This window comes from Vipera berus (assembly GCF_964194415.1).
Source record: "Vipera berus genome assembly, chromosome: Z".
Taxonomy (NCBI): domain Eukaryota; kingdom Metazoa; phylum Chordata; class Lepidosauria; order Squamata; family Viperidae; genus Vipera; species Vipera berus.
In genome coordinates, this window is record NC_138205.1 from 103,951,521 (window position 1) to 103,976,070 (window position 24,550).

The 24,550-nt window shown below is 38.5% G+C and overlaps 1 protein-coding gene across 9 annotated transcripts in view; it reads right to left on the bottom strand.

Annotated features, from left to right (window-relative positions):
- The window catches only part of KIAA1217, a 263,391-nt gene that overhangs the window by 229,358 nt on the left and 9,483 nt on the right, over positions 1-24,550 (bottom strand). For 8 of the 9 annotated variants that reach the window (XM_081345576.1, XM_081345569.1, XM_081345571.1 and 5 more), the window contains exon 1: positions 13,319-13,526. The exons of the other annotated variant lie outside the window; for it this stretch is intronic. In XM_081345576.1, the coding sequence (XP_081201702.1) occupies positions 13,319-13,426 (108 nt within the window). In that variant the 5' untranslated portion in view covers positions 13,427-13,526. Of the gene's footprint in view, positions 1-13,318; positions 13,527-24,550 lie in introns of those variants that run through there. 9 annotated transcript variants of the gene reach the window in all.

Consider the following 24,550-nt stretch of genomic DNA (forward strand, 5'->3'; position numbering starts at 1 on the left):
AATATTCTATCATTAAGAGACCTTGAAGGCAAATTTAAGAAGATCGCCTATGCAGAAAATTTTCATCTATGTGGTTCAAGGGTTATTGAATTCTTTATCCCAGATCCTGGGTTGTTGCAATTTTTATAGAGATCTTTAAAATAGGAGAATCCCAACTTTCAAAACATATATATTGGCTAAAACCCTAAAGTAAAACAAATTACTTTTACTGCTGTGCTACAATGTATCTGAATCTTTTTATTGTCCTGATGTGTAATACTTTATTTTGGTCAGAAACTGCTATCCTTTCTAGGTAATCTAAACAAGAACAACAATGAACACTAGTCCTCTCTTTCTTGTAGGGATATGTTAACCGAATTTTGCAAATGTGAAATTATTTCTTCCTTCCTGTCCTTCCCCCCCCCAGGAAAACTAAAGAGGTCCCCCCTTCTGAAAGACACACTACGCCCCCTCTGCTTCTATGGGCTAAGTTACCTTTTGCATAATAGATGCCTGATCTGCAGCTCTTCCTCTTGTCTCTCAAGTTCATATTTACATACCATTACAGAAACCAGAAATAAAATTTGAGAATTAGAGCAGACAAAGGGCATATGTAAAAATACATATTTAGCTAATAGTTTTTACAGATAGTCCTCAAGTTACGATCATAATGGAGTTTACCCATCACTGTTGTAACTTGTGGCAGTTGAAAATTGGATCAGATGCCAACACAATTTTAAGACCATTTTTGCAATGGTTGTTAAGTGAACCAATAATTCAGTATGATCTGGTTTTACAAAAAACGAAATAAATCCTGCTTTGTAGTTTTACATCAGACATACTGCTCAGTGATTGTAATTTTTTTTAAATAAAATCATAACATGGTTACCAGTTATCTGTTTCTTGACCTGGCCTTTCTTAAAGGTCTGGGAACCATTCTGACATCACTTTGTTCTTTTTCAAAGCAGATGGCTATATTTGTCTACAAATCTGGATTTGGATTGCTTATCATATTCATTTTGTAAAGAAACAGAACCCAGAAAAATTATTGAAAGTAACAATGGTGATCATTTTTGTTGCATCCTATCTTTTTACCATTTCACATGTTAAACACATGTAAAAACCCAAGTGAGAGGGACCAGGGGGTGCTCAAAAACCCACTGGAATCCACCTAATCCAGGACAAGTTAGTTTTAAAAACGAGAGCAGAAAGTATCTTCATCTTGTACAGTAACAGTATTTCCTGCTATGATGAGATGTATTAACATCCTAATTAATCAAAAGAACATATACAAATTTAATGCAAATTGTTACCTTCCTCGCCCTCTTTTTGGTGATGCAATAAGCAACCACCCGTAAATATACATGGAAGATTATATATTCAGTTAGACGCCACACTGAAGTCTCTCTGCAAATGTAAGTCAACAGATTAGTCTTCTCTTTGGCTCACCAACTCGGTATGTGGAAAGCAGAAGAGAATTCAGTGTAGGAACATAAGCAAAGTAGCAACTATCTTCCTATTTTTTTAAAGCAAGAGATGTCACAAGTTAGGCCCTTTATCTACTCTGTGGTTATACTTCATTTCTGCTGAACAGAAAAAATCCATGAGGCTGAATCAATGAAGAGCACTCCTACATTTCATTTCAGAATGAATCCAGTGCTACTTTTACAGAAGTATTTCCCACACCATTTAATGGATTTCAATTCCTAATTATAAGCATTTAGGGCTCCCACTGTGTGCAAATATTCACTATTTTTTGAGTTTGAAATCTTCCCTCTAGAACAGACATGTCAAACATGCAACATCACATGATGTCGTGCAACGTATTGGGACGGTTTTGCCATTGCCGGCAATGGGGTAGGCGCAGCTTCCATGTGACACATCTGGCCTGCAGTTTGACACTCCTGCTCTAGAATGATTAACACAAAAAAGAATAATCTGTCCATCAGCCCCAGTCAAAGTGATCAGAAACCACTTTCAGTAGCAACTGATTGACAGTGACTACAAACAACTGCTTGTTAATAAACAGTTATATGACTTGGTCCCAGAATGGAAAGTTATGGAGCAAAAATGACTTCTAAGGGGGAAAAAGGGAAAGAAAAAAAAAATCTAAAATCTTTCTGGCAATATGCTACGTTCGTGTCATATTTTACGTCCTATATCAAGTTGTATATGGCCTCCCCTTATCTGAAATATTGTATACTGTTTCCTTGTACAACTTGTTTTAAAACTATTGTTACACTGTAAATTAGACAGGTCATCACACAGCACTTTATTTTTTCTGTTTGCAGAGTTTGTGACAGCTTTCTTTCCTTTCCTTTGTTAGCATATTATAACTTATCTGACAGGTCATCAGAACCCAACATTGTTGAGTAACCAATAAATCATTCATGGAGTAAACTTGCATCATCCTGCAGCCCTAGCAACATGACTGGTGGTTCTTCAAAATAAAATTGTCCTAATTGATTATCCTTCATAATAAAATTATAGTACACTTCAAAAAATTATAAAAATTATGAAACTTTCCAATAATTGATGTAATAAAAAATGTTACATTCTATTAATGTAGAATAGCATACTCCCAATGTGGGGTCATTTTAATTTGTATTATGCTAAGTAAAATAAGTAAACCAAGAGTCAATTTGGTGTATTGGTTAAGGCATCAAGCTAGAAATCAGGAGAGCAATGAGTTCTATTCCCATCTTAGGCAGAAAGCCAGCTGAATCATTTTAAGCCAGTTACTCTTTTATCAGGCCTGGAAGAGGACAATAGAAAACCACTTTTGAAATACTTGCCAAGAAAATTTCAGGGACTTGTCCTGGCAGTCTTGGAGAATCAGACATGACTGAATAGAAAAAAAGTTAGTTTATCATTTTATTTATAGCTATATATTCTAAAAGGGACGCGGTGGCTCAGTGGGTTAGGACGCTGAGCTTGTCGATCAGAAGGTTGGCAGCTTGGCGGGTTGAATCCCGAGTGCCGCGTAACAGAGTGAGCGCCTGTTACTCGTCCCAGCTTCTGCCAACCTAGCAGTTCTAAAGCATGTAAAAAATGCAAGTAGAAAAATAGGGACCACTACGGTGGGAAGGTAACAGCGTTCCGTGCGCCTTTGGCGTCTAGTCATGCCGGCCACATGACCACGGAGACGTCCTCGGACAAATGCTGGCTCTTCGGCTTTGAAACGGAGATGAGCACCGGCCCCTAGAGTCGGAAACGACTAGCACGCATGTGCAGGGGGACCTTTACCTTTACCTTTATATATTCTAAATAAAATATTATTAAGACATTTAGTCTTTTTTAATGGGTAAAGGCTAACCTGGGAAAGAAAAAAGACAGGATCCTAAAGACTAAGAGCAAAGGACTCCAGTGTATATACAAAGGCAGTGTGTTCCCTAAGTAGGAATACAGCTGAGTGGTTTTGGCCTAACACACTTTGGAAAAACTGCAAGCACTATGTTCTCAGCTAACCCTGCTCACCTCCAAGTTGCCAATTCCATGCCCAATTTAAAGACAAAGGCATGTAAGAAACTTTCTATCAACTTTTCACCAGGACATATCTTCACTGTGATAGCTACATTGCAATTCTTCTGAAATTAAGTAAAATTATTTCTAGCTTTACATATGTATATACAAGGCAATTAATATATGCAAATATACACGAGCATCCTTCTTTGATTTATTTTTTTTAGTGAGGCACTTTTGCACTTTGGAGATGTATAAATTATGACATATGACCTTGCCCTATTTGGAGGAGGTGATCTGCAGACAGGTGATCTTCAGAGAGGCCATAGACTAATTTTCTGAGATGTAACTGTAAAACAATTACATAAATGGGTTGTCCATAAGGTAAGAAACAGTCCTGAAGAACAACAGAACAGATGAATTTTCAGCCAGAGTTTAGATGCAGCTAACTATGCCCTGGCATCCAATGGGCTTTGACCCAAGCCTAAAAGGACTACCATGTGTGGTACATAGCTTAGTGGTGCTAAGAGGAATCTCAAAAAGTAGGCCTGAATATTATAGATATAATATAGAGATTACCAGTGCTTTTTTTCTTTAAAAAAAAAGGTGCTGGAACTCTCATCTTGGCGGGCGCAGGAGGTGGAGGCGGCAGCGCTGCTGCAGTCACGGGCCCAAGGGGTGTTGGCAGTGGGCTGCCCTCCTGGGGTTGGAGCCGGCAGAGCTGGTGCTGTGAGAGCTGCGGGGCCCACTCAACACGGCGGGGCTGCGTGGGGTGGGTGGCGGAGGTGGCACGGGCCAGGCGCTGCAGGGCGGCCAGATAGGCACGCAGGGCAAGGCGATGGTGGCGCAGGTCCAGCACTGGGTAGGCCACCAGCTGGCCCAGCATGTGGAAGTTCAGCCACTCGCTGCACCTGTGTGCCACCTCCACGCCCAACGCCTGCAGCCGCCCCGCCAGCGCCGCCTTGCCCACGCAGCCCTGCCATGTAGAGTGGGCCTCACAACTCCCACAGCACCAGCCGCTCTGGCGCTGACTCCAGCCTCAGGGGCAGCCCACCGCCGCCACCCCCAAGCCTGCAACCGCCCCACCAGCGACAATGCCCGCCCTGCGCAGAGTGGGCACCATGGCTCCCACAGCACCAGCTGCAATGCGCACCGATGGCGCACACCTTGTAGACGCCGCCGAGCCAGACGCTGGTGCAAGGCGGCGGGAGGGCATGGGCGGCAGGCAGGCTGAGGCAGCAGCAGACGTTGAGGGCCAGGTGTCCAGGGCGGCCACGTAGGTGCGCAGGACGAGGTGGCAGCAGCAGCGCAGGTCCAGCACCGGGTAGGCCACCAGCCTGGCTGACACTAGTGAGCACAAGGAAGGAGTGCACATGGATTCTGCAGAACCCACCTCCCACTCCTTGTCCTCTCTTACTTAACTAGTTGAGATGGTGTAGTTGGGCAGCAGGGAGGGGTGCAAAGTTCCTGCCAACTCGCCTTCACTGCAGACAACTTGCCTGTGCAACGTTTGCTGGCCGGGTCTTTTGGGTGGTCAGCAGCAATTCCTATTGGCTTTCGAAAGCCAATAGAGGGAGTAGCACAGCTTGTGCAAAAGCTTTGTGTGTGTGTGTGTGTGTGTGTATGTGTGCGCAAAAAAAAAGGTATTGGAACGCCATTCTGAGCGTTCTATGAGAAAAAAGCCCTGGAGATTACTGATAACTATGTGATAAGTGGCGAGTTTCTGTAGCTCAGGTGTGGTGAAGGGTCATTCTCCAATCTTGTGGGTTGGTTTCTTAATGTTTTGTTACCAGGCTCAGCACAAAGACTGAACTCAAGTGCTATCGGTTTTGGATGTCAGGCTGTCCTCTATCATGCCTCTATCATGAGTTTTAGACAGATGAACTCAGTAGAGTCAAGCCATTTAACATATGCAGATTGAATTTATTAGCTAGATAAATTAGGCAGGCACTTTGTACAATGGTCTTTTAAAATAACAGCAATCAATAAATCTATCTAAATTTGGGTCAAATGATATGTATGGTTAAATGCAAAAGTATCATCATTTGGCTCAATTCTGGCATCTAGATCTCCCATTACAATTAGTACAACTTTGGAGATTTAGTTGTGAGGGATAAAATAATAATCCTGCAATTGGTCTATAATTATATTGGGCAAACTGGTCATACAAATAAACTCTAGATCCCTTAGCTTCAGGCTCAAGAAACAGTTCAACACTATTATTCCTTATCCCTTTTCTATAACCAACTACTGCTCAGTATACATTATCAGCAAGCCTTCATTCTAAAACTTCGTTCATTTAAAAAAAATTGCCTGCAAAAAGGGGAATTGATTATTTAATGTAAGCAGTTCATTCAACATTTAGATCTTTCCTCCAGTAATGTGACATTGAGTACAGAACAAAAGATTTGTTCACCCTAACAGATTTTCAAAAACTCAACCCTCTGCAGTTTGTTTACATAAATGTCATTGGGATTTTGGCTTGTTTTCATTGCAGAGAACAGCATACAGAAGCCAGTGGTGCCACCTCAGCATTATTTAGTGGAAGCAAATAAAAATCAACTACCAATTAATGGAGCAGAATGAAGTGGGGAGGAGAAATGAACAGCAGACCAGTCATTGCAAATTTAGAAGAAAAAACAATGAGGACCAAAGAACTGCCAACTGCCTTCCTGGCATAAAATTGTGGCTGCTGTGCGCCCTTCTGAGTAAGCTCTAGCTGGAATGTGAAGCTTAAGGCTTGTGAATGGATCTGTTTGGAGCCGTAATATTATCGGAGATTTTTGCAGGATGCAAACCTGTAATTTCAGATTAGTTTCAGTTGCATTCTAGGCATAAAAAGGGGGAAGGAAGGAACGTAGGTTGGTTTTGGTAGTAGAAATGTTTCATTTTCTGCAATGAATAATTCTCAGAATCAATTTATTTCTCTTTCTCTCTATTTAAGCTACCTGATATGCCAAGCTAACTATTTACTTTATTTGCAATATACAAACAGATATCTATTTCAATATGTTTAGCACTACCATGTTCTCTCTCTCTCTCTCTCTCTCTCTCTCTCTCTCTCTCTCTCTCTCTCTCTCTCTCTCTAAATATTACATCCCTGCTCAGCAGTTAAGTAACACTTAACCAACACTTTGATACTTAAAACACTTAGGTAACACTTTAAAAATGGGCTTGCTATTTATTGCCTCAGGTACACCACTTAGAATCTTTTAAAGATTGAGATGGTTTAGAAATACTAAAAATATGCACATATATTTATAGGAACAGAGTTTATATGATGAAAGCCTACACAAAGCATCATTCAGAGAACCAGAGAAGCACGTTTTGCCTATTTGGTCACTCTAGGATGTGCTACTCCCATTATTCCCTCATATTACCTTATTAGGCTTCCTCAGTCTTTCTGAAAGACAAGCTACAGTGGATATTAATATAAGAGCAGATGTTAAAATGAACAAGAAACACTCAAATAATATTGTCTGTACTGAGGAAATATTTTTTTAAAAAAAATGTTTCCCTGAACCAATGTACCAATTCATTCTTAGGGTTTGCATTTCATATTGAAAGTTCTGCAATATGATCTTGCCTTCATTGATAGTGGCATAAAATGTAGAAATGCCAAAAGGCAAATAATAAAATGGAATATTGATATTAATTTTACTCAAAAGGGAGTATAATAGTGTATTCAAATGTATACTTTACACATACTATTTATATCAGTCAGTGTTTACATTATTTTCTATGCCTGGTTTACATTCAGGATGGCTTTCAAAATCATTTAAGCTGCATAAACTACCGTAAGAAATACAACCATACAATGTAATTAGGAGGAAACATAATATAAACAATAGCAATTATACAAATTATCAAAGCATTGAACAAACTAACCAGTCTTTTTAGGGCAAAAATTCCTTAATTTCTTCCACTATCACACTCCCCCTGCACCAAATAAACCCATGAGCAGTAACTCTAACAATTGTGAAACAACCAGGCAGGCCAAATATCACAGGTTGAGTAGTAGTTGATTATATCTCAAACCATTATCAAATGCAACCTCCATTCTAAAGCTCCTTGGATAAACTTGATCAAATTGTTGTTCTTTCAAGGGCTGCTAAAAGGCAGTGATTTCAGTCTAAAAAATTAAAGAACTGAGTTAATAAGCAAACAACAATTAACAATGGAAATAATAATCATGAGAGTCAATTTGGTCTAGAAGTTAAGGTGTTGGATTAGAAGCAGAAAAAGCCGAATTCTAATCATGATTGAAATACAAAGCCAGCTTCTCAGCCCTAGGAAGAAAATGAAGAGCAAGCCATTTCCAGAAACATTATCCACAAAACTGTACATTGGTAGTTGCCAAGAGACAGACTCAAAAGGCACAGACATATATATAAAGAATAATGTTATGTCTTAAATTTAAGACACAGCATATGCCATTGAAAATCATCATTTTGTTGTCAAATTTTGTCAACACAATCTTCAAGAGTTTGGGGAACTACAAAATGGGGCACATATAACCTGCTGACATAAGCAACTTATTGTTTTTCAAAAAGCTTTGCCTACAGCTCTTTTCACCTGTAATTGCCAAAATAAGTCTGCCTCATATTATACTTATCCCATTCCGTTTTTCCCCCCTTTCTCTGTCTCTCCAAATGCAGAACTATTCATATCTTTTTGTTATTTTTTTCCTATCAGCCAGTCAAAAATCTCCCTTTTCTCCTAAGGAATTAGCCACTTTTCCTTTTTTTTGTTTAATCAATTGCAATTTTAATACCCATCAGGTCATTAACAGAAATGGCAAACCTCAAAAAAATTCTGCAGTCCTCTATTCAATGCTAGTTCCAAGCTGATGGAGAACTGTTTTGATTTTCTGGGTATGATCGTTCAGCTACTTCTAAATCTATTAAACATTTAGATCACCCATTTCATCTTTTACCTCTTCATAAATGAAGAAATTGTGAGTGATGTGACTGAGCATTCCCTCAGTCTATTAAGCTAGGGGTTCTGTTGAAAAAAGAGATAAGATTAGTCTGACATGACTTGGTTGGAACATAACTGACTTGACTTTTGTTTTTTGCATTCCTGTGCAAGTGCTCAGAAATATGCAGTTTAATCATCTGCTCAAGGACCTTGTATGAATGTCACATTGACTGGTCAATGATTTCCTGGATCCTAGTTTTTTTCTATAGGCTATAGAATCAAACTATTCATTCGGGTCATTTGTTTGGATATTCATTACACCTGAATTGTTTACAGTATGATTTGTTTTTAAAAAGTAAAACCAAGAACAAAATCTTCTTTGAATAAACTTCTTGAAACTTTTAAAAATTATATCCACAGCCATTTCCCTCTGTAACAGGGAAAATGAAAATGCTGACACACACTGGACCTTTACCCATCTTATAGTTTATCTAACTTGCTCAAAGGTTCTTACAAAATATGTCTCTGTTTATATAATACTCCTCAAAGAATTCCAAAAACACTTTGTTTGTATGGAAACTTGGCAGGTGTAGAATCTGCAGGCTGTTAATTTCTCTGTTCTTGGAAGAAAGGGTTATATTTTACAGTAAAAGTGAAATATTAAATTGCAACCAGATCTAGGCCACAATGGCTTGGGAAAGCAGGATTTCCTCTCTCCTTTTTTTTCTTTCTACAGACCTACAAATATTATTTGGAACCTGCTGATCAAAGTAAGCTCTGGTGTTCATCTCTGTAGGAAAGTGGGGACTGAAGGAGAAACAGCACATAAGAATTGGAAGAAAATGTCTTCTCATTACAGAAGATTCTTCTGTGTAGTTTTTAGCAATTAATTTGATAGGAACAATACAAACTACACCCAATCCACTAAGTCTCTTTAATCCTGGTTTTTTACAACACACCAAACTCTAAAATTTAATTAAGAAAGCACCATCACTAAGCTCAAATAATGTGATGCCTAGTTCACAAAGCAAGTTAAGACAAAAGTCTGCTTTTCATAATGAACTGAATCATAAACTAATGGAATAGTATTTGTATGAGCCAGTGATGGCGAACCTATGACATGCATGACAAGGGTGATATGCTACAATGTTTTGATTCAGGGGTCCCCAACCCCCGATCCGTGGACCGGTACCAGGCTGCAGCATGACAGCAATCGGTCTGCACAAACAAGGAAAGCCCCATCCATGGGATGCGGGCAGCACACAAAACTACACACTTTCCGGTCCGTGGAAAAACTTTTCTCCACGGAACTGGTCTCTGGTGCCCAAAATGTTGGGGACCTCTGTTTTGATTGACACACCAACATTCATCTACACCTGATAACAGCTATTCTTGAACTACAATCCATTCTTATGAGATTTTCAAAGGCTGTGGAGGCTGTACAAGAATGGAGTGTGCTCTCACATGGCCTCCAATCCTCTGAAATTCATGCAAGAGGGTTCATTCAGGCTCTCTGAAATTGTGCGAGAACAGAGCGTGTTTTAGGTGGTTTTGGAGGCTGCAGAGGCCACAGAAGACATTCTCTGAAGTTGCTCATGCAAGCCAAAGCAGCTTCCGATAAGCCACCACAGGGCCTATCAACAAAAAATAACATTGCTTAAAGATAAGAAGTGCACAGAAGATGCTCGGAGGCTGGGCTGTGGCAGGGGAGGGGCAATCCCACCATTCCCCAAGGATTAAGCCACTGGGGGAATGGTACAAGGTAGCCTTTTTAGGAGCAGCAGTGGCACCAGGACTGAAATTGAGGCCTAGTCTTCTGCTTCAGGGCCAGCTGTTTAGAGTAGCCTAGCTAGGGAGGGGGACAATGGGAAAGAGACAATTGTTTCTGTGTGGGGGGGGGGAGATGTCTGCAGAGTCAAGTGAATTTTTTTGACATACCAAGCCCCAAAGGGTCACCATCTACTGAACTAACCTGTCTCTAGCTCATATAAATACTACATATGAGGTTGGAGAGGTTGCCAGCTGTACACACATATGATCTAAAACCATAACCTTTTAATTAATATAATTAAGCATTGTCATTTCTAGCAGACAAAATTACATTACTGTTGTCAGAACCAAGAGTGACAAAACTTTCATTTTTTGGAAAACATTAAGGGATTTATATAACGTAATCTTCATTGCCAGGGGAATGGTTAATACAACTATATTACTGACATAATATACTCCAACCTATACACAAATGTTTAGTAAATCTAGGCACTAAGACTTCTCCAATGTGTTGCTACGCCAATGGGTTGGGCTCATACTCCAGGATTTCATACCAGCATGCCTGAGCTCCAACAGGAAATTGGAGGGTATAAAGCTTGAAAAGGTTCCTCCAGATCACAAAGGTTTACTGTAATTTAATTCATTCCTGCAAGTCTCATTTACTCCCAAACCCACTTCTTATTCATGCTACTTAAAAAGAATTTTAAAAGCAGAGCTGCCCGTGCAATTTTTTATCCTAATGCTAAATTGTAATAGAAATTCCATGTTTGTTGCTTTCATTAGTAGCTGCTCTTCTGGATGCTTGAAGAAATTTTCATCTTAACTGTCTGATTAAGAAGCACTTCCTAAATTTTACTGTGATGCTAAAGTGCTGCAGTTACCGCATATTGCAGCTGGAAGCTGATCTACTGGATTAGATTCATAAAGCCACCCTAAGATAATATTTTCATTAGAACCAGTAAAAGGGCGGGATATAAATGGAATTAAAATAAAAAAAATAAAAAAGTGCTTTAAAGTTCTCCAAGATTCCTAGAGATGTAATCTCCAAAAAGGAGAATAGGATATGTTACAAGCCACAAAATCTGGAATTCTTAGTTATCTTAAATTAGAGGAGATGACTAAGAATAAATTTGTTTAGTCTCCTCTAGATGTTAAATAGATTCCAGAATGTACCTGGATTAGGAAAAGAAACAGAAATATTTGCACAGATTAGATTATCTGATCTGCAAATTCATAACTGAGGTACAATGTACTAATAAACATAGAATAGGACTATTACCCTTGTCCCAGCTTATAAGCTTCCCAGAGACAACCTTTTTATCGCTTTTAATAATTGAAAGGCAAACTATTTCAGGCATTCTGGAAATTACTGCCCACTATATTTGGAAGGCAGTAGGTTAAGGATGACTGGATTCAACTGATCAGCAATTACCCATCCAATCAATTCTTTCATTGTTTGTTAACTGGAGAGTATTGAGAGTGGAAGTGGTCATAGGAAACACTAACTTTGATCCTGAAAAATGTGGGTACCAGTTGAGTTCGTAGTTGAATTCTGTGCTGAAATACTGCAGTCCGATCAGTAAAATGGATATAACAAAGATCAAACCCAATGGAGGCAATAAATCTTGTAAAGCACTTTTATAAAGCCAGCTACATACATTATTCATTCTTATTTGTCAGAACTTGTAACTTCAGTGAAGCATATTTAAACAGACAAAGAGAAGACTGAACATGCAATGCTTAATTTCAAGACAAACTCCCTTAAATTCAACTACTGTTCCAGGTAGGAAACTGGATGCCTTCAAATATTCTAGACTACCTCTTGACTACTGATATAACAGGCCCATCTCTGATTTTTTTATTTTTTTTTAATGGTGGATACTGAAACAATAGAAATGAATTGAGCACTATTCAAAGTTCCTGCTTTATTGTTCCATATATTTAAAATCTAACCTGAGCGGCTTTATTTCCCCCTGAAAACAGAACCTAAACCAGCAGACAATCAGGTCCTTGAACATGATATTTCTCATTTTCAATTTTTTTTCTTTTAATGCTTTGGTAGGCATCTTGAATTCTTGGGACTTATATTCCTCCTTATGAGGTTTTTTTTCTCAGTCTCTATAGCCATCTCTGATTACAACTCCTGAAAATTGCAGGTAACCAAAGCTTAAGCTTTAAAATAAGGATAGTTATAAGAAACAAAAAACTCATTAAAATCTTTGCCAAATCACATATCTTCCTCAACTTGGTGCTATTTCTTATATACCTACAGTGGCCCTCAACTCATAACCATTTGTTTAACGATTGTTCAAATTTATGACAATTCTGAAAAAAATGATTTACGATTAATCCTCATATTTATGATTGATGCAGCATTCCCATAATTACATGACCAAAATTCAGATGCTTGGTGACTGAAATGTATTTACAACAGTTGCAATGTCTGGGGGTCATATGATCACTTTTTTCAACATGGGGTCTTCTGACAAAGTCAATGAGGAAGCCATATCTGCAGAATTAACAATTATGCAATTTGTTTAACAACCATAGCAAAATGGTTGTAAAATTGGATATGACTCACTTAATGACCACAATGCTTAGTGATGGAAATTTCAGTCCCAATTCTGGTCATAAATCAAAAACTATCTGTATTGCATTCCATGAGTATGCATGCATTTACTTAAATGTAATTCTTTGCCAGTAAGAATCTGAATAAGAGATGAAAGACATCCAAGCAACAAACAAAATCACCATCAAACAAATAGGAAAACTAATGCATAATAAAGTAAAAGTCCTTCCTGGCTTCCCTTTCTATAATATGTCATCTTCAAAGAAGGTTTTTTGCCCTTTCCATAAAACTCCACCTTAAAAAGTTGCACTTTAATTTACAAATCACAGGATATTTGCAGTAAGATACTCTAATAAAGTGGGTATTTTAAAAAATGAGTTTTGGAATAATCAAATGCAACAGCTAGTAAAACTAAATTTCTAAACTCATTTGAAAACCTCATCATTTAAAGCATATGTTATAAGTTCCTAGACATCTGAAGCACTGTCTCAAACAAGTACAATATTCCCCATTTCCAGATAGGTTTATAAAAATATTTTTTTTTCTTCCATAAGCCTGGTTGACACCTGGAAACAGGAAAGCTACACATGTGAAGCAGGAAAAATGCTCTTGTAATACCTGGTTAATTTTGTCTTTGCCACAGGAACAGCAAAGAGATGAGAAAGTCCTTTTTTTCCGTTGTTCTTTTTGGAGAGAATTAGAAGAACCTTCCACATTCGAGTCCATATTATTTGTCTCTCCAACATCTCCAGAAACCACCTCAAAGCTTACATCACAGTTTCCCAAATATTGCCTTTTTCTGCATATGCATGCTGTGTGCACTGAAACAGATCTATAAGCAAATGTTCTGGCATATCAGGGTGTAGATATGATTCACAAATAGAAAATACCGGTTTTTCATGGCTTGGCTTGCATAGCTACATCTGGGTGTGGCTGAAATGAATGCAGGTGCACAACTTGGACTCTAGCCATAAGGAGAATACTTTTTCTACAAAATATCATTTATATGGACAATCTTAAACACATTATTAGACATGCTTCAGAACTGTTCAGGAAATAAAATGAGCTCCTTTCTTATTAAACTTTTCTAAGCAGCACACAAAATTTCACTGCTAATGGAGGAAGTAACTGGTACCTGGAACAATGTAGGAGACCAATGACACCATCGGCTGATTGGCAGGCAAGTCAAACCACACCAAAATGAAATCATGTCTACTAATAGCCTCAACATTTAGAAGTAAAATATTCAGGTGTTGGGTTCAATAACAGAATTGCTCAATTTCGAAAGTGTGGTCTCCTCTTGAAGACCAGCAAGGTTTTTCTAATAGCACACACCTGAAGCCAGATAGGAAGGAGTGAAATTAGGACAGAGAGAGAAAAGAGGAAAATAAACATTCTACACAGACAAAGTGTAATGGTACATTACTAAAATACCAGAGCTTTCCAAATATAAGAGCAAATTGTAGCAATTCCTAAAACTATAGTAAATTTGCTGTCCCATATCTAATTCCTGATCCCATTTTAGATCATCTGCCTCAAGCAGAAACAGTTTAAAACATTACTTAACATTTACTTTACTTATTAAAAGGTATTTACCATTTGAAAGAGATTTAATTAGTTCACATTTCAAAGCAGATGAATCTGATTTTACATTTTTGAACATACCAAAACTTAACTTATCACTTGAAATTTGCAACCCTTACTCAAATTTTGCAAATGTTGACCAATAATAAAAAATATTATAGGTGAAAAAAATCCTCTATATATAAGAGAAAAAATTAAAATGCATTATATTTGGGTGAACAGGGCTTTTTTTCTCATAGAACGCTCAGAACGGCGTTCCAGCACCTTTTTTTGCCAAAAAAAAACCTGCCTCTATTGGCTTTGGAAACCCTATTGCAGTCTTGGCTCTTTTTTATGACTCATGGACTTCAACTCCTAGAAATCCTGAGCCAACCATGCTGAGGGGAAAGAGAGAGGTTTCCAAGCTGAGCCATGCTGGCTCAGGAATTCTGGGAGTTGAAGTCCTTGAGTCATAAAAGAGCCAAGTTTGCCTACCCTGCACTAGACGACATTAAAATTATTTACAAGGTTACTTCTTTAGAAACTAAACTTTTAGAATCTAAAACAGCTCATTCAAAAAAGCCAACAGAAAAGAACCTCACATTTTTCATCTGCTTCTGTCTTTTGCAAAGTAAAATTAGATAACAAAATAATCTATTTCCTATGTTAACATCTCTTCAATGAAATCAATAAATCAATAAGGAAAGAAATGAGAAACATTTTTTCTCAATGTAATATGTCTAATTTAGCTGATGCTAGAAAAAAATAGTATCTTTTGTAAATACTCGAAAACTATTTTGAATCTATAACCATCTATTACAACTAAACTACTTTAAATTAAACAATTCTTAAGAATGAAATATTCTTAATTTGGACTTTACTTTTACTGTTTGGACTGTTGTGTGTTTTGAAAAATAGATTATTTAGAATCTAGTTATGTTGCACTTCAGTCTTTAAATAATTAACCTAGTATATACATAACAATATAGGATGTTTTCCATGGTGAGCTTAACATCAATAACAACATTTATTAAAAAGGCTAAAATAATTTCTGGTGGTATTATCTGTACATTAACATTTTGTTTATTCACAATCTTTCACTTTTCACATTCTGGGCAAGCAGTAGTCATGTATCCTAGCAAAAAAATGTTACATATGTGCATAAGCATGGTCAGTAGCATATGCCTTTTTAAAAATATCAAACATGCAAAGAAACAAAAATAAGTCCAAAATATCTGTATTATATCCAGAAATGCCAACTTTGCAACCAATATTTCTCATCCATAACTATGGCACCCCAAGGCACGGGTCGGCAACCCGCGGCTCCGGAGCCGTCTCCTGCGGCTCCCAGCCGCCCGGTGCGCGCGCACCTCTTCCAACGGGCAGTGGTGCGCGTGCACCTCTCCAAATGGACAGTGGCACTGCCCGTTTGGAGAGGTGCGCGCGCACCTCCCCGAATGGGCGGAGGTGCGCGCGCACCTCCCCAAACCTTTGGAGAGGTGCGCGCATACCTCCGCGTGAAGGGGCAGCGGCGCCGCTCTTTGAGGTTTGGGGAGGTGCGCGCGCACCTCCGGTCGTTCGGAGAGGTGCGCGCACACCTCTCGGAATGGGCAGGGGCGCCGCTCTTTGAGGAAGCTGCCGCGGCCCGTCTGCAAAGCTGCCGAAAGCGGCAGCTTTGCAGACGGGCCGTTGCCGTCGGGCAACCGGGAACCGGTTCCATCTCACTTTTAAAAAAATGGCAACCGCGTGCATCCGCGCATGCGCAAAAACCCGTTTTGCACATGCGCAAAACGTTTTTTTGCGCATGCGCGTGCATGGAGACACGCACGCAGCTCCCACTTTTTTTAATTTGTGATGGAACCGGTTCCCAGTGGCTCTTTTCCTTTTTTAGGTTGCCGACCCCTTCCCTAAGGATACCTGCATACATGCAAATGCTTCTCTGGGATCAGTAACGCAGCAGGGATTGCTTTTTCCTTCCAATAACATATACCTAAAACCAGTTTATTGCATTTGGCAATTGTACTAAAAAAAAATATCTCACTGTCAACCAATATAATTCATTTAATTTGAAATCAAGTGAAAAATTGATTTAAATTGTTTTATTAAAACACATTAATGGCAATTCTTTTATAAGAAGTTGCCTCAAACAAAATGAGTTTGACATGCGTGCTCTAGATAGCTGAATGCTCCAAAATAAATTCTAGACCAGGCCTGTACATGCAGCCTATCAAGCACCCTTGGACAGAGCACAGACTTTTTAAAAAAATAATAAAATCACCACCAGTGCCCTGAAAGTCATGTTGCCTAGTGCCTCCATAGCTTACCATGACCACGAGCTCCAACACTGTAGATGCTCCTCTAGTCACCAAATCATTGATTAGCCCACCTTTTGCAGACCACAAAATTTTTTAATTTATCAGTGTGGGCCTTTCCCTTCTACAAGTTGCACAGACCTCTTCTAGATTTTCCTCTTGCCTTTCCGAGTTAACTCCTTGGTCTGTCATTGAGCAAGAATTGACTTTGTAGGGAAGCATACTATCATTTGATGTATATTTAACATATGTTCTACCTTTATTTACCGATTATATAATATTTGTATGCAATCCACATGCGAGGTTTGGGCCAACTTACAATAGAAAAAAATATATTTTTAAAATCAGAAGATTAAAACATAAAAGCAGGGCTTTTCTTCTCATAGAATGCTCAGAATGGCGCTCCGGCACCTTTTTTTGCACACACACACAAAAAGCTTTTGCACAAGCTATGCTACTCCCTCTATTGGCTTTCAAAAGCCTATTGGCTTTCGAAAACCAATAGGAATTGCTGCTGAGCATGCCAAAAGACCTGGCCGGCAAACGTTGCACCGGCAAGTTGTCTGCATCGAAGGTGAGTTGGCAGGAACTTTGCATCCCTTCCTGCTGCCCAACTACACCATCTCAACTAGGTAAGTAAGAGAGGACAAGGAGTGGGAGGTGGATTCTGTGGAGTCCATGTGCACTCCTTCCTTGTGCTCACCCGTGACAGCCAGGCTGGTGGCCTACCCGGTGCTGGACCTGTGCCACCATCGCCTTGCCCTGTACGCCTAACTGGCCGCCCTGCATTGTCTGGCCCACACTGCCTCCGCCGCACGCCCCACGCAGCCCCGCCATATAGAGCGGGCCCTGCTGCTCCCACAGCACCAGCTGCACCGGCTCTGGCCCCGGGGGAAAGCCTGCCACCAACACCCCTCGCACCCATGACTGCAGCAGTGCCACCCCCCGTCCCCCCGCCTCCTGCGCCCACCAAGATGAGAGTTCTGGCACCTTTTTTTTTTTTTAGAAAAAAAGCCCTGTGGGTGAATAATGTGTGAGATGGGTGTATATAAATTTAATGAATTGATTGATCAATAATAGATATGCTAGGCACAGTTGGAAAAAAGATATTTGGAGGAATGTATATTAAACTAAAGACTTTAGTCCAATTCTTTTATTAAAACGTCAAATTCAGCAAAATGAATGACAACAAATAAATAAAAAACTAAGATAAAACTAACTCATTCATTTGCACTTCCATCCTTACAGTTTTCTGATTTGGAAAAATTATAGGGACCCTATAACCTTCATATACACAACCATTAAATGATTAATTAACTAATAATTACTGCAGAAATTAACCTATTAGCTTCTGACAGATCTATGTAGGCAATCAAGATTATGAATTGTCTAAAATAAAAATTAGCTACATTTGTATGAGATGCTTAGAAAGCAATAATAGTCCTTCAACTGGCAATATTTAATTGACTTCATTACAGCATTACAGCAATCACAGTGTCCCTTAGGAAGGCAATTTTTTTAACAACAAAAAATGTATCCTCTTCTTTGTCTTATAGCTTGGCTTTTAAAATTCTTCATTTTTTAGACAAGAATGAGAATGTGAATAAATATGTAGGCCTACTAAGCTGAGATTAACCTTGTGATTAGGTAAAAGAAGCCTGTCTTTTTAGTGTACTCTTAAATTAAAATTGTAACTTAATTTTATTTGCTGATCCATTAAGAACAGGATAGGCCAGCACAGGCACTGATACATTCCTGGAGTACAATTATAAAATGAATAAGCTGCAATAACAAACAATAAAAATAGAGTATAACTTCCTTCTCCACCCAAGAACCTTTAGAGCAGGAATGTCAAACTTGCAACGTCACGTGACATGTCATGACGTATTGCGACTTTTTTGCCATTGCAGGCAATGGGGTGGGAGGGGTTTCACTATGATGCATCTGGCCCGTGGGCCGGCAGTTTGACACTCCTGCTTTAGAGGTATTCAGGCAGCAATCCCCATAATTCCCCAGCCAGTACTGAGGAAGGTTGTGATATACAGTTGCAAGAAAAAGTACGTGAACCCTTTGGGATTACGTGGAGTTTTGCATGAATTGGCCATAAAATGCGCTCTAAACGTTATGTAAGTCACAACAATAGAAAAACACAGTCTGCTTAAAATAATACTACACAAACATTAGCTGTTGTCATGTTTTAATTGAACATAAGATGGAAACATTCACAGTGCAGGGTGGAAAAAGTATTTGAACCTTTGGACTTAATAACTGGTTGACCCTCCTTTGGCAGCAATAACCTCAACCAAACGTTTCCTGTAGTTGCAGATCAGACCTGCACAACAATCTGGAGTAATTTTGGACCACTCCTCTTCACAAAACTGTTTCAGTGTAGCAATATTCTTGGGATGTCTGGTGTGAATCGCTCTCTTAAGGTCATGCCACAGCATTTCAATCGAGTTGAGGTCAGGACTCTGACTGGGCCACTCCAGAAGGCGTATTCTGTTCTGTTGAAGCCATTGTTTTGTTGAATTACTTGTATGCTTTGGGTCATTATCCTGTTGCATCACCCATCCTCTGCGGAGCTTCAGTTGGCGGACAGATGGTCGTACGTTTTCCTGCAAAATGTCCTGATAAACTCTGGAATTCATTTTCCCATCAATGACAACAATCCATCCAGGCCCTGAGGCAGCAAAGCAGCCCCAAACCATGATGCTCCCTCCGCCATGTTTTACAGTGGGGATGAGGTTTTGATGTTGGTGTGCTGTGCCTTTTTTTCTCCACACATAGTGTTGTGTGTTTTTCCCAAACAACTCAATTTTGGTTTCATCTGTCCACAGTATATTTTGCCAGCAGTGCTGTGGAACATCCAGGTGCTCTTTTGCAAACTTCAAATGTGCTGCAATATTTTTTTTGGACAGCAATGGCTTCCTCCATGGTGTCCTCCCATGTACTCCATTCTTGTTTAATGTTTTCCTTATTGTAGATGTGTCAACAAAAATGTTAGCATGTGCCAGAGATTTCTGTAGGTCTTTAGCTGACACTCTAGGATTCTTCTTTACCTCATTAAGCATTATGCGCTGTGCTCTTGCAGTCATTTTTACAGGACGACCACACCTAGGGAGAGTAGCAATAGTGCTAAACTTTCTCCATTTGTAGACAGTCTGTCTTACCGTGGACACATGAACATCAAGGCTTTTGGAGATACTTTTGTAACCCTTTCCAGCTTCATGCAAGTCAACAATTCTTGATCATAGGTCTTCTGAGAGCTCTTTTCTGTGAGGCATGGTTCACATCAGACAGTGCTTCTTGAGACCAGTAAACCCAAAACAGGTGTGTGTTTTTAAAGGGCAGGACAGCTGTCAGCAACACATCCAATATCATCACACTGATTGGAGTCAAGTTTGGCTCACTCCTGGCTCCAATTAGCTCTTGGAGAAGTCATTAGGCTAGCGGTTCACATACTTTTTCCACCCTGCACTGTGAATGTTTCCATCTTATGTTCAATTAAAACATGACAACAGCTAATGTTTGTGTAGTATTATTTTAAGCAGACTGTGTTTTTCTATTGTTGTGACTTACATGACGTTTAGAGCGCATTTTATAGCCAATTCATGTAAAACTCCACGTAATCCCAAAGGGTTCACATACTTTTTCTTGCAACTGTATAAAAGCAACAAAACAGAAAACTGGCTGGAGCAAACTTAAGCGGAAATACAAAGTCTGATGAAATCAATTTGTTTTAAGTATAGATCCTTTTTTTTTCAAACTTGGCAATTCCATGAACTTCAATTCCCTGAATTCATCAGCCAGCCCTAGAATATATACCGACTATCAATTCTCTATTGAACAGTCTAACTTATCAAAAACAACTGAAATAGAAGGCTGAATGCAACTTACTTGGAAGAATAATTCAGGTTCAAGATTTGCATTGCTGTCTATCTGCTGAACATCTTACAATGCCCCCGTGGCTGATCTTAGGTAGCAGATTACCTGCATGGGCATAACCAAGCCATGCACCAGAGACTTGTTTTGAAAATCTTGGAAGCTCTAAGTATAGTGGAAGATATTGAGCTCATCAGTAACTGCAACAACAAAAGTATACATCTGAAATGACAGTGCATTTATTCCACTAAACCAGTTCTTCTAAACTGGCAATGTTTAAGAAAAGCCACAAGCTTTAGGAGTATGCTAATTGTCCATTGAGGATGTCCTATTCATCAACAGTTGGAAGATAATGGTTAGGAATTTTGAAGAAAATTTTGGCTAAAGCACAAATCCAGTTTGAATGAAGAGATTTAGAACAGCTCATGATTTGGTTCAATAAAAGTCCAGTACAAGAAACTTATCACACAACTCCATTTGCCTGAGATGGAAACTGAATAAGGCTTTGTTGTTCTATCACCACTGTTTACCACATGCTGAAGAAGATAAATGGCAAATAGAGAACTGCCATACAAGACCTACAGTTGAATTTAGAAGCAAAAAAAATTATTTGTAAACCTCTTTGATATGATTACATACAAAGCAGGGTACAATTACAGCTGAAGAACTATTTTTTTCCCATGATAAGCCAATCCAGAGGCTTATATCAGTAGGAGAAGCACCTTTAAAGATGCTCCCATTGTCAGAGCATCATTCATGGAGCCTTATCCTGCACAGAATGCTGTACATGTGTTTGGCTCCTATTCTCCCAATATTTTTTTAAAATGATAAACATACACCATTTTCACCAAACTTTTAACACTTGGTTTTTTTTAATTTATTAATTTTAATATTAGATATAAAGTTTATATTTCATTTTAAATATTACAGCTTAAAATGCTTGAATAAATGCAGAGCATAAAAGCGACATACCCACATATATTTATCTTTTTCTAAAAAACCAACAAATCAAAAAATAGATTAGTAGAACAAGTAGTATCATGCCAAATTACAATATTTAAGACCATAAAACAGCTGCTTGGTAACACTCCACTAAATGATACAGCAAGATAACCAAAAACATGAACACGTATGTCTTTATAGGTAGTCCTCAAGTTATGACAGCTGACCCCAAAATTCCTATTGCTAAGCAAGACAGTTGTTTTGACTCATTTTACAGCCTTTCTTGCCACAGTTCTGAAGTGAATCACTGCAGTTATTAAGTTAGTAACATGCTTGTTAAGTAAATCTGGCTTCCTCATTGACTTTGCTTGTTAGAAGGTAATTACATGACCCTGGGAAATTACAATTGTCATAAATACATGTCAGTTGCCAAGTATCCAAATTTTGATCATGTAACCTCGGGGATGCTGCAATGGTCATAAATTTGAAAATGGTCATAAGTCACTTTTTCCAGTACCATTGTAACAGTCACTAAATGGTTGTAAGTCAAGGACTACCTGTACGTGACACTGAACTTAACAAAATATGGTGCCAACTATAACTGAAAAAGTGGAAAATTCTATAATTAGAATTTGCATTAAGAAGTCTTTTTCACAAATCAAACCTCTGATAAGTGTGCCATCATCAAAAGACAAATCTAAATGATATGAATGATCAGACAGGAATATAAAAAAGAAGATAATCCATTAAATTTCTAAGTCATAAGCTCATTTTACATAGACAATTACATAGCTTATTCAGAAGAAATGAAACTCCATTTAGTGGAGTTCATAATTGCCTGTAGGATAGTCTCCCCTTTTTCTTCTGAAAAGAATTCAAAAAATTACAAACAAGAGAAGATAAATCAACCCAGATCCATCTTCCTTTCACTTATGGTAAAAGCATGCAAAAAAATCTGAAAATATCTGAAAAATATCTAAAATATTTTTTATCCTGAGACTGATTCTGCCCTATTAAGTTCAGGGAAATTTCTCTTATCCTGCATTACAAAGAAAGGCAATCTGGAGACAAGGTACAAACATAAAAGGAGAAAAAGGTTTGGAGTTTGACTGTCCTGTTTGCACATCATTAATATAACTTATATTAACAACTTGGCACTGAAGTCCCCCATAGAACAGCTGCAAAAATAAAAGATTGGTGTCTTGACATCAGTTCATATCTTGCTACCGAGCCTTTCAAACATCTCCCAAAGGGTGAACTATGTTAGTCCGTAGCAGCAAACAGGAATAGATCATGTGATTCTAAAAGAACTAACAGATTCATTATAACATCAGCTATGGGGAACTAGAATCACAGCTGTCCATCATGCTGTCAGCATCTTCTTCAAAATTATGAGAATTAAAAACTTCCAAAACAATGAGAATAGAGATTTTAACACCAAATAGGAGACAAAATATATATTCTGGATTTTTATGTTTCATACTTCAGGGCTTAATCTGTAAATTCTGTTATGGCAGCATGCAAAAATTTATCTGGAGACCCCAAATGATGTCTATGACACTGCTGCCAATATTACAATTACAATAAAAAATGGCTGCAACAGTTTTAGGCCTGAAAAGTAGTTTCACTGTCTTAATAGCTCTTCAACACAGGTGCTATAGCTCAGATTTGCTCCTTCAATTACCACAGCAGTTCTAAATGATGTCTCGCAGTTGGACCAAGATGTCTCCAACTGCAAAGCTTCACAATTCAGTAGCATTGTGAATAATTTCAAAAAAAGGATGACTTGAACAGATGGTTCCAAATATTGCAAAGAGAATAGGAACCACATAATTGTAGCTTCGACTTCAAGGCAGAAATGGATAATGACGCTCACATTGTCAAGACCAGTGTTTTCCAACCTCAGGAATTTTTAAGAATTCCCCAGGCAATATCTAAAGTTGCTGAGGTGGAGAAACACTGTCCTAGAAACCAATATGTTGAAGGCAATATGCAGAGTGGAAGGACAGAAGCCAAAACCAGGTGTGTCCACACCTATATGTTTATATGCTTTTTAATATTCTTTCTCACCATCTTTGTTTCTGAGCTTGTTCACAAACCAACCTACCTCCCCAGTGAAGGATGCTGTGTTTACTTTTATCAGAAGACTGAAGTGACTGCTTTATGAGGGTTTCGAAAATGGTCTGAGAGTCAAATGAAATTAAGCTAAATGACACATATGATGCAAAACAGACATTTTGATATAAATAGAAAGTAAAAATAATTTAAAAAGCATTGGGGCAAGTGTTGATTCCAGTCAGTTATCCACCCACCTCCATGTTTACTATTTTTTTCCAAATATGAAAGAAAAAGGGATGCTGCCAGTGGTAGTCCCACCAGACCTCAATTATTCAAAGTCAGTCCAGGAATAAATGCTACATCTGACTTCTGTGCTCTCATTCAGCTGCTATTCCTTTGTGGATTACCTGGCCTGTGGAACCCAGCAATTGGGTCTTACGTTTTAACCCCAATCTATACCCAATAGGTAGCATTTTACTATTTCTGATGTAAGAAGAACACCAACTTTTGGTTGGAAAGGGGAAATAGGATATAATAATAATAAACAACCTAGAATCCTTTCATCAGTGGCCAAATAAATTTGGAGAATCAATCTGTGAAGCCCTGGGGTTCATAATTTATTTCTGAAATCAATATTTACAAATTCACTTACAATAAACAAACAGAAATATTAAAAAATCATATATGTTTTTGGCACATCTTTTTATGAAAGTTCTCAGGACTATAAGTAGCTGAGAGAAAGCAGCTGCAATATGGGCTTTCTTGGAACTGCATCCATCTCTTTCTAAAGAAGCAATCAATTCAGTTATAAGCACACTAGTTGAAATTTTCTTAAAAATGTAGTATGCCAGTAGGCTCTTAAACACATAAAGGTAACAAAATAAAATCTACCCACCATTCATTTATTTCCCCCCTTTATTATTTTTATAACTAACTCAAAAAGGCAAACATATCTAATATTCCTTCCTCCTTTTATTTTCCTCACCAGAAGAACCCCATGAATTGGGTCATACTGAGAGTGTGACTGACCCAAAGTCACGCAGCTGGCTTTCATCCAGCTAAAACTGAAAATCTTCTGGTTTCTAACCTGGTG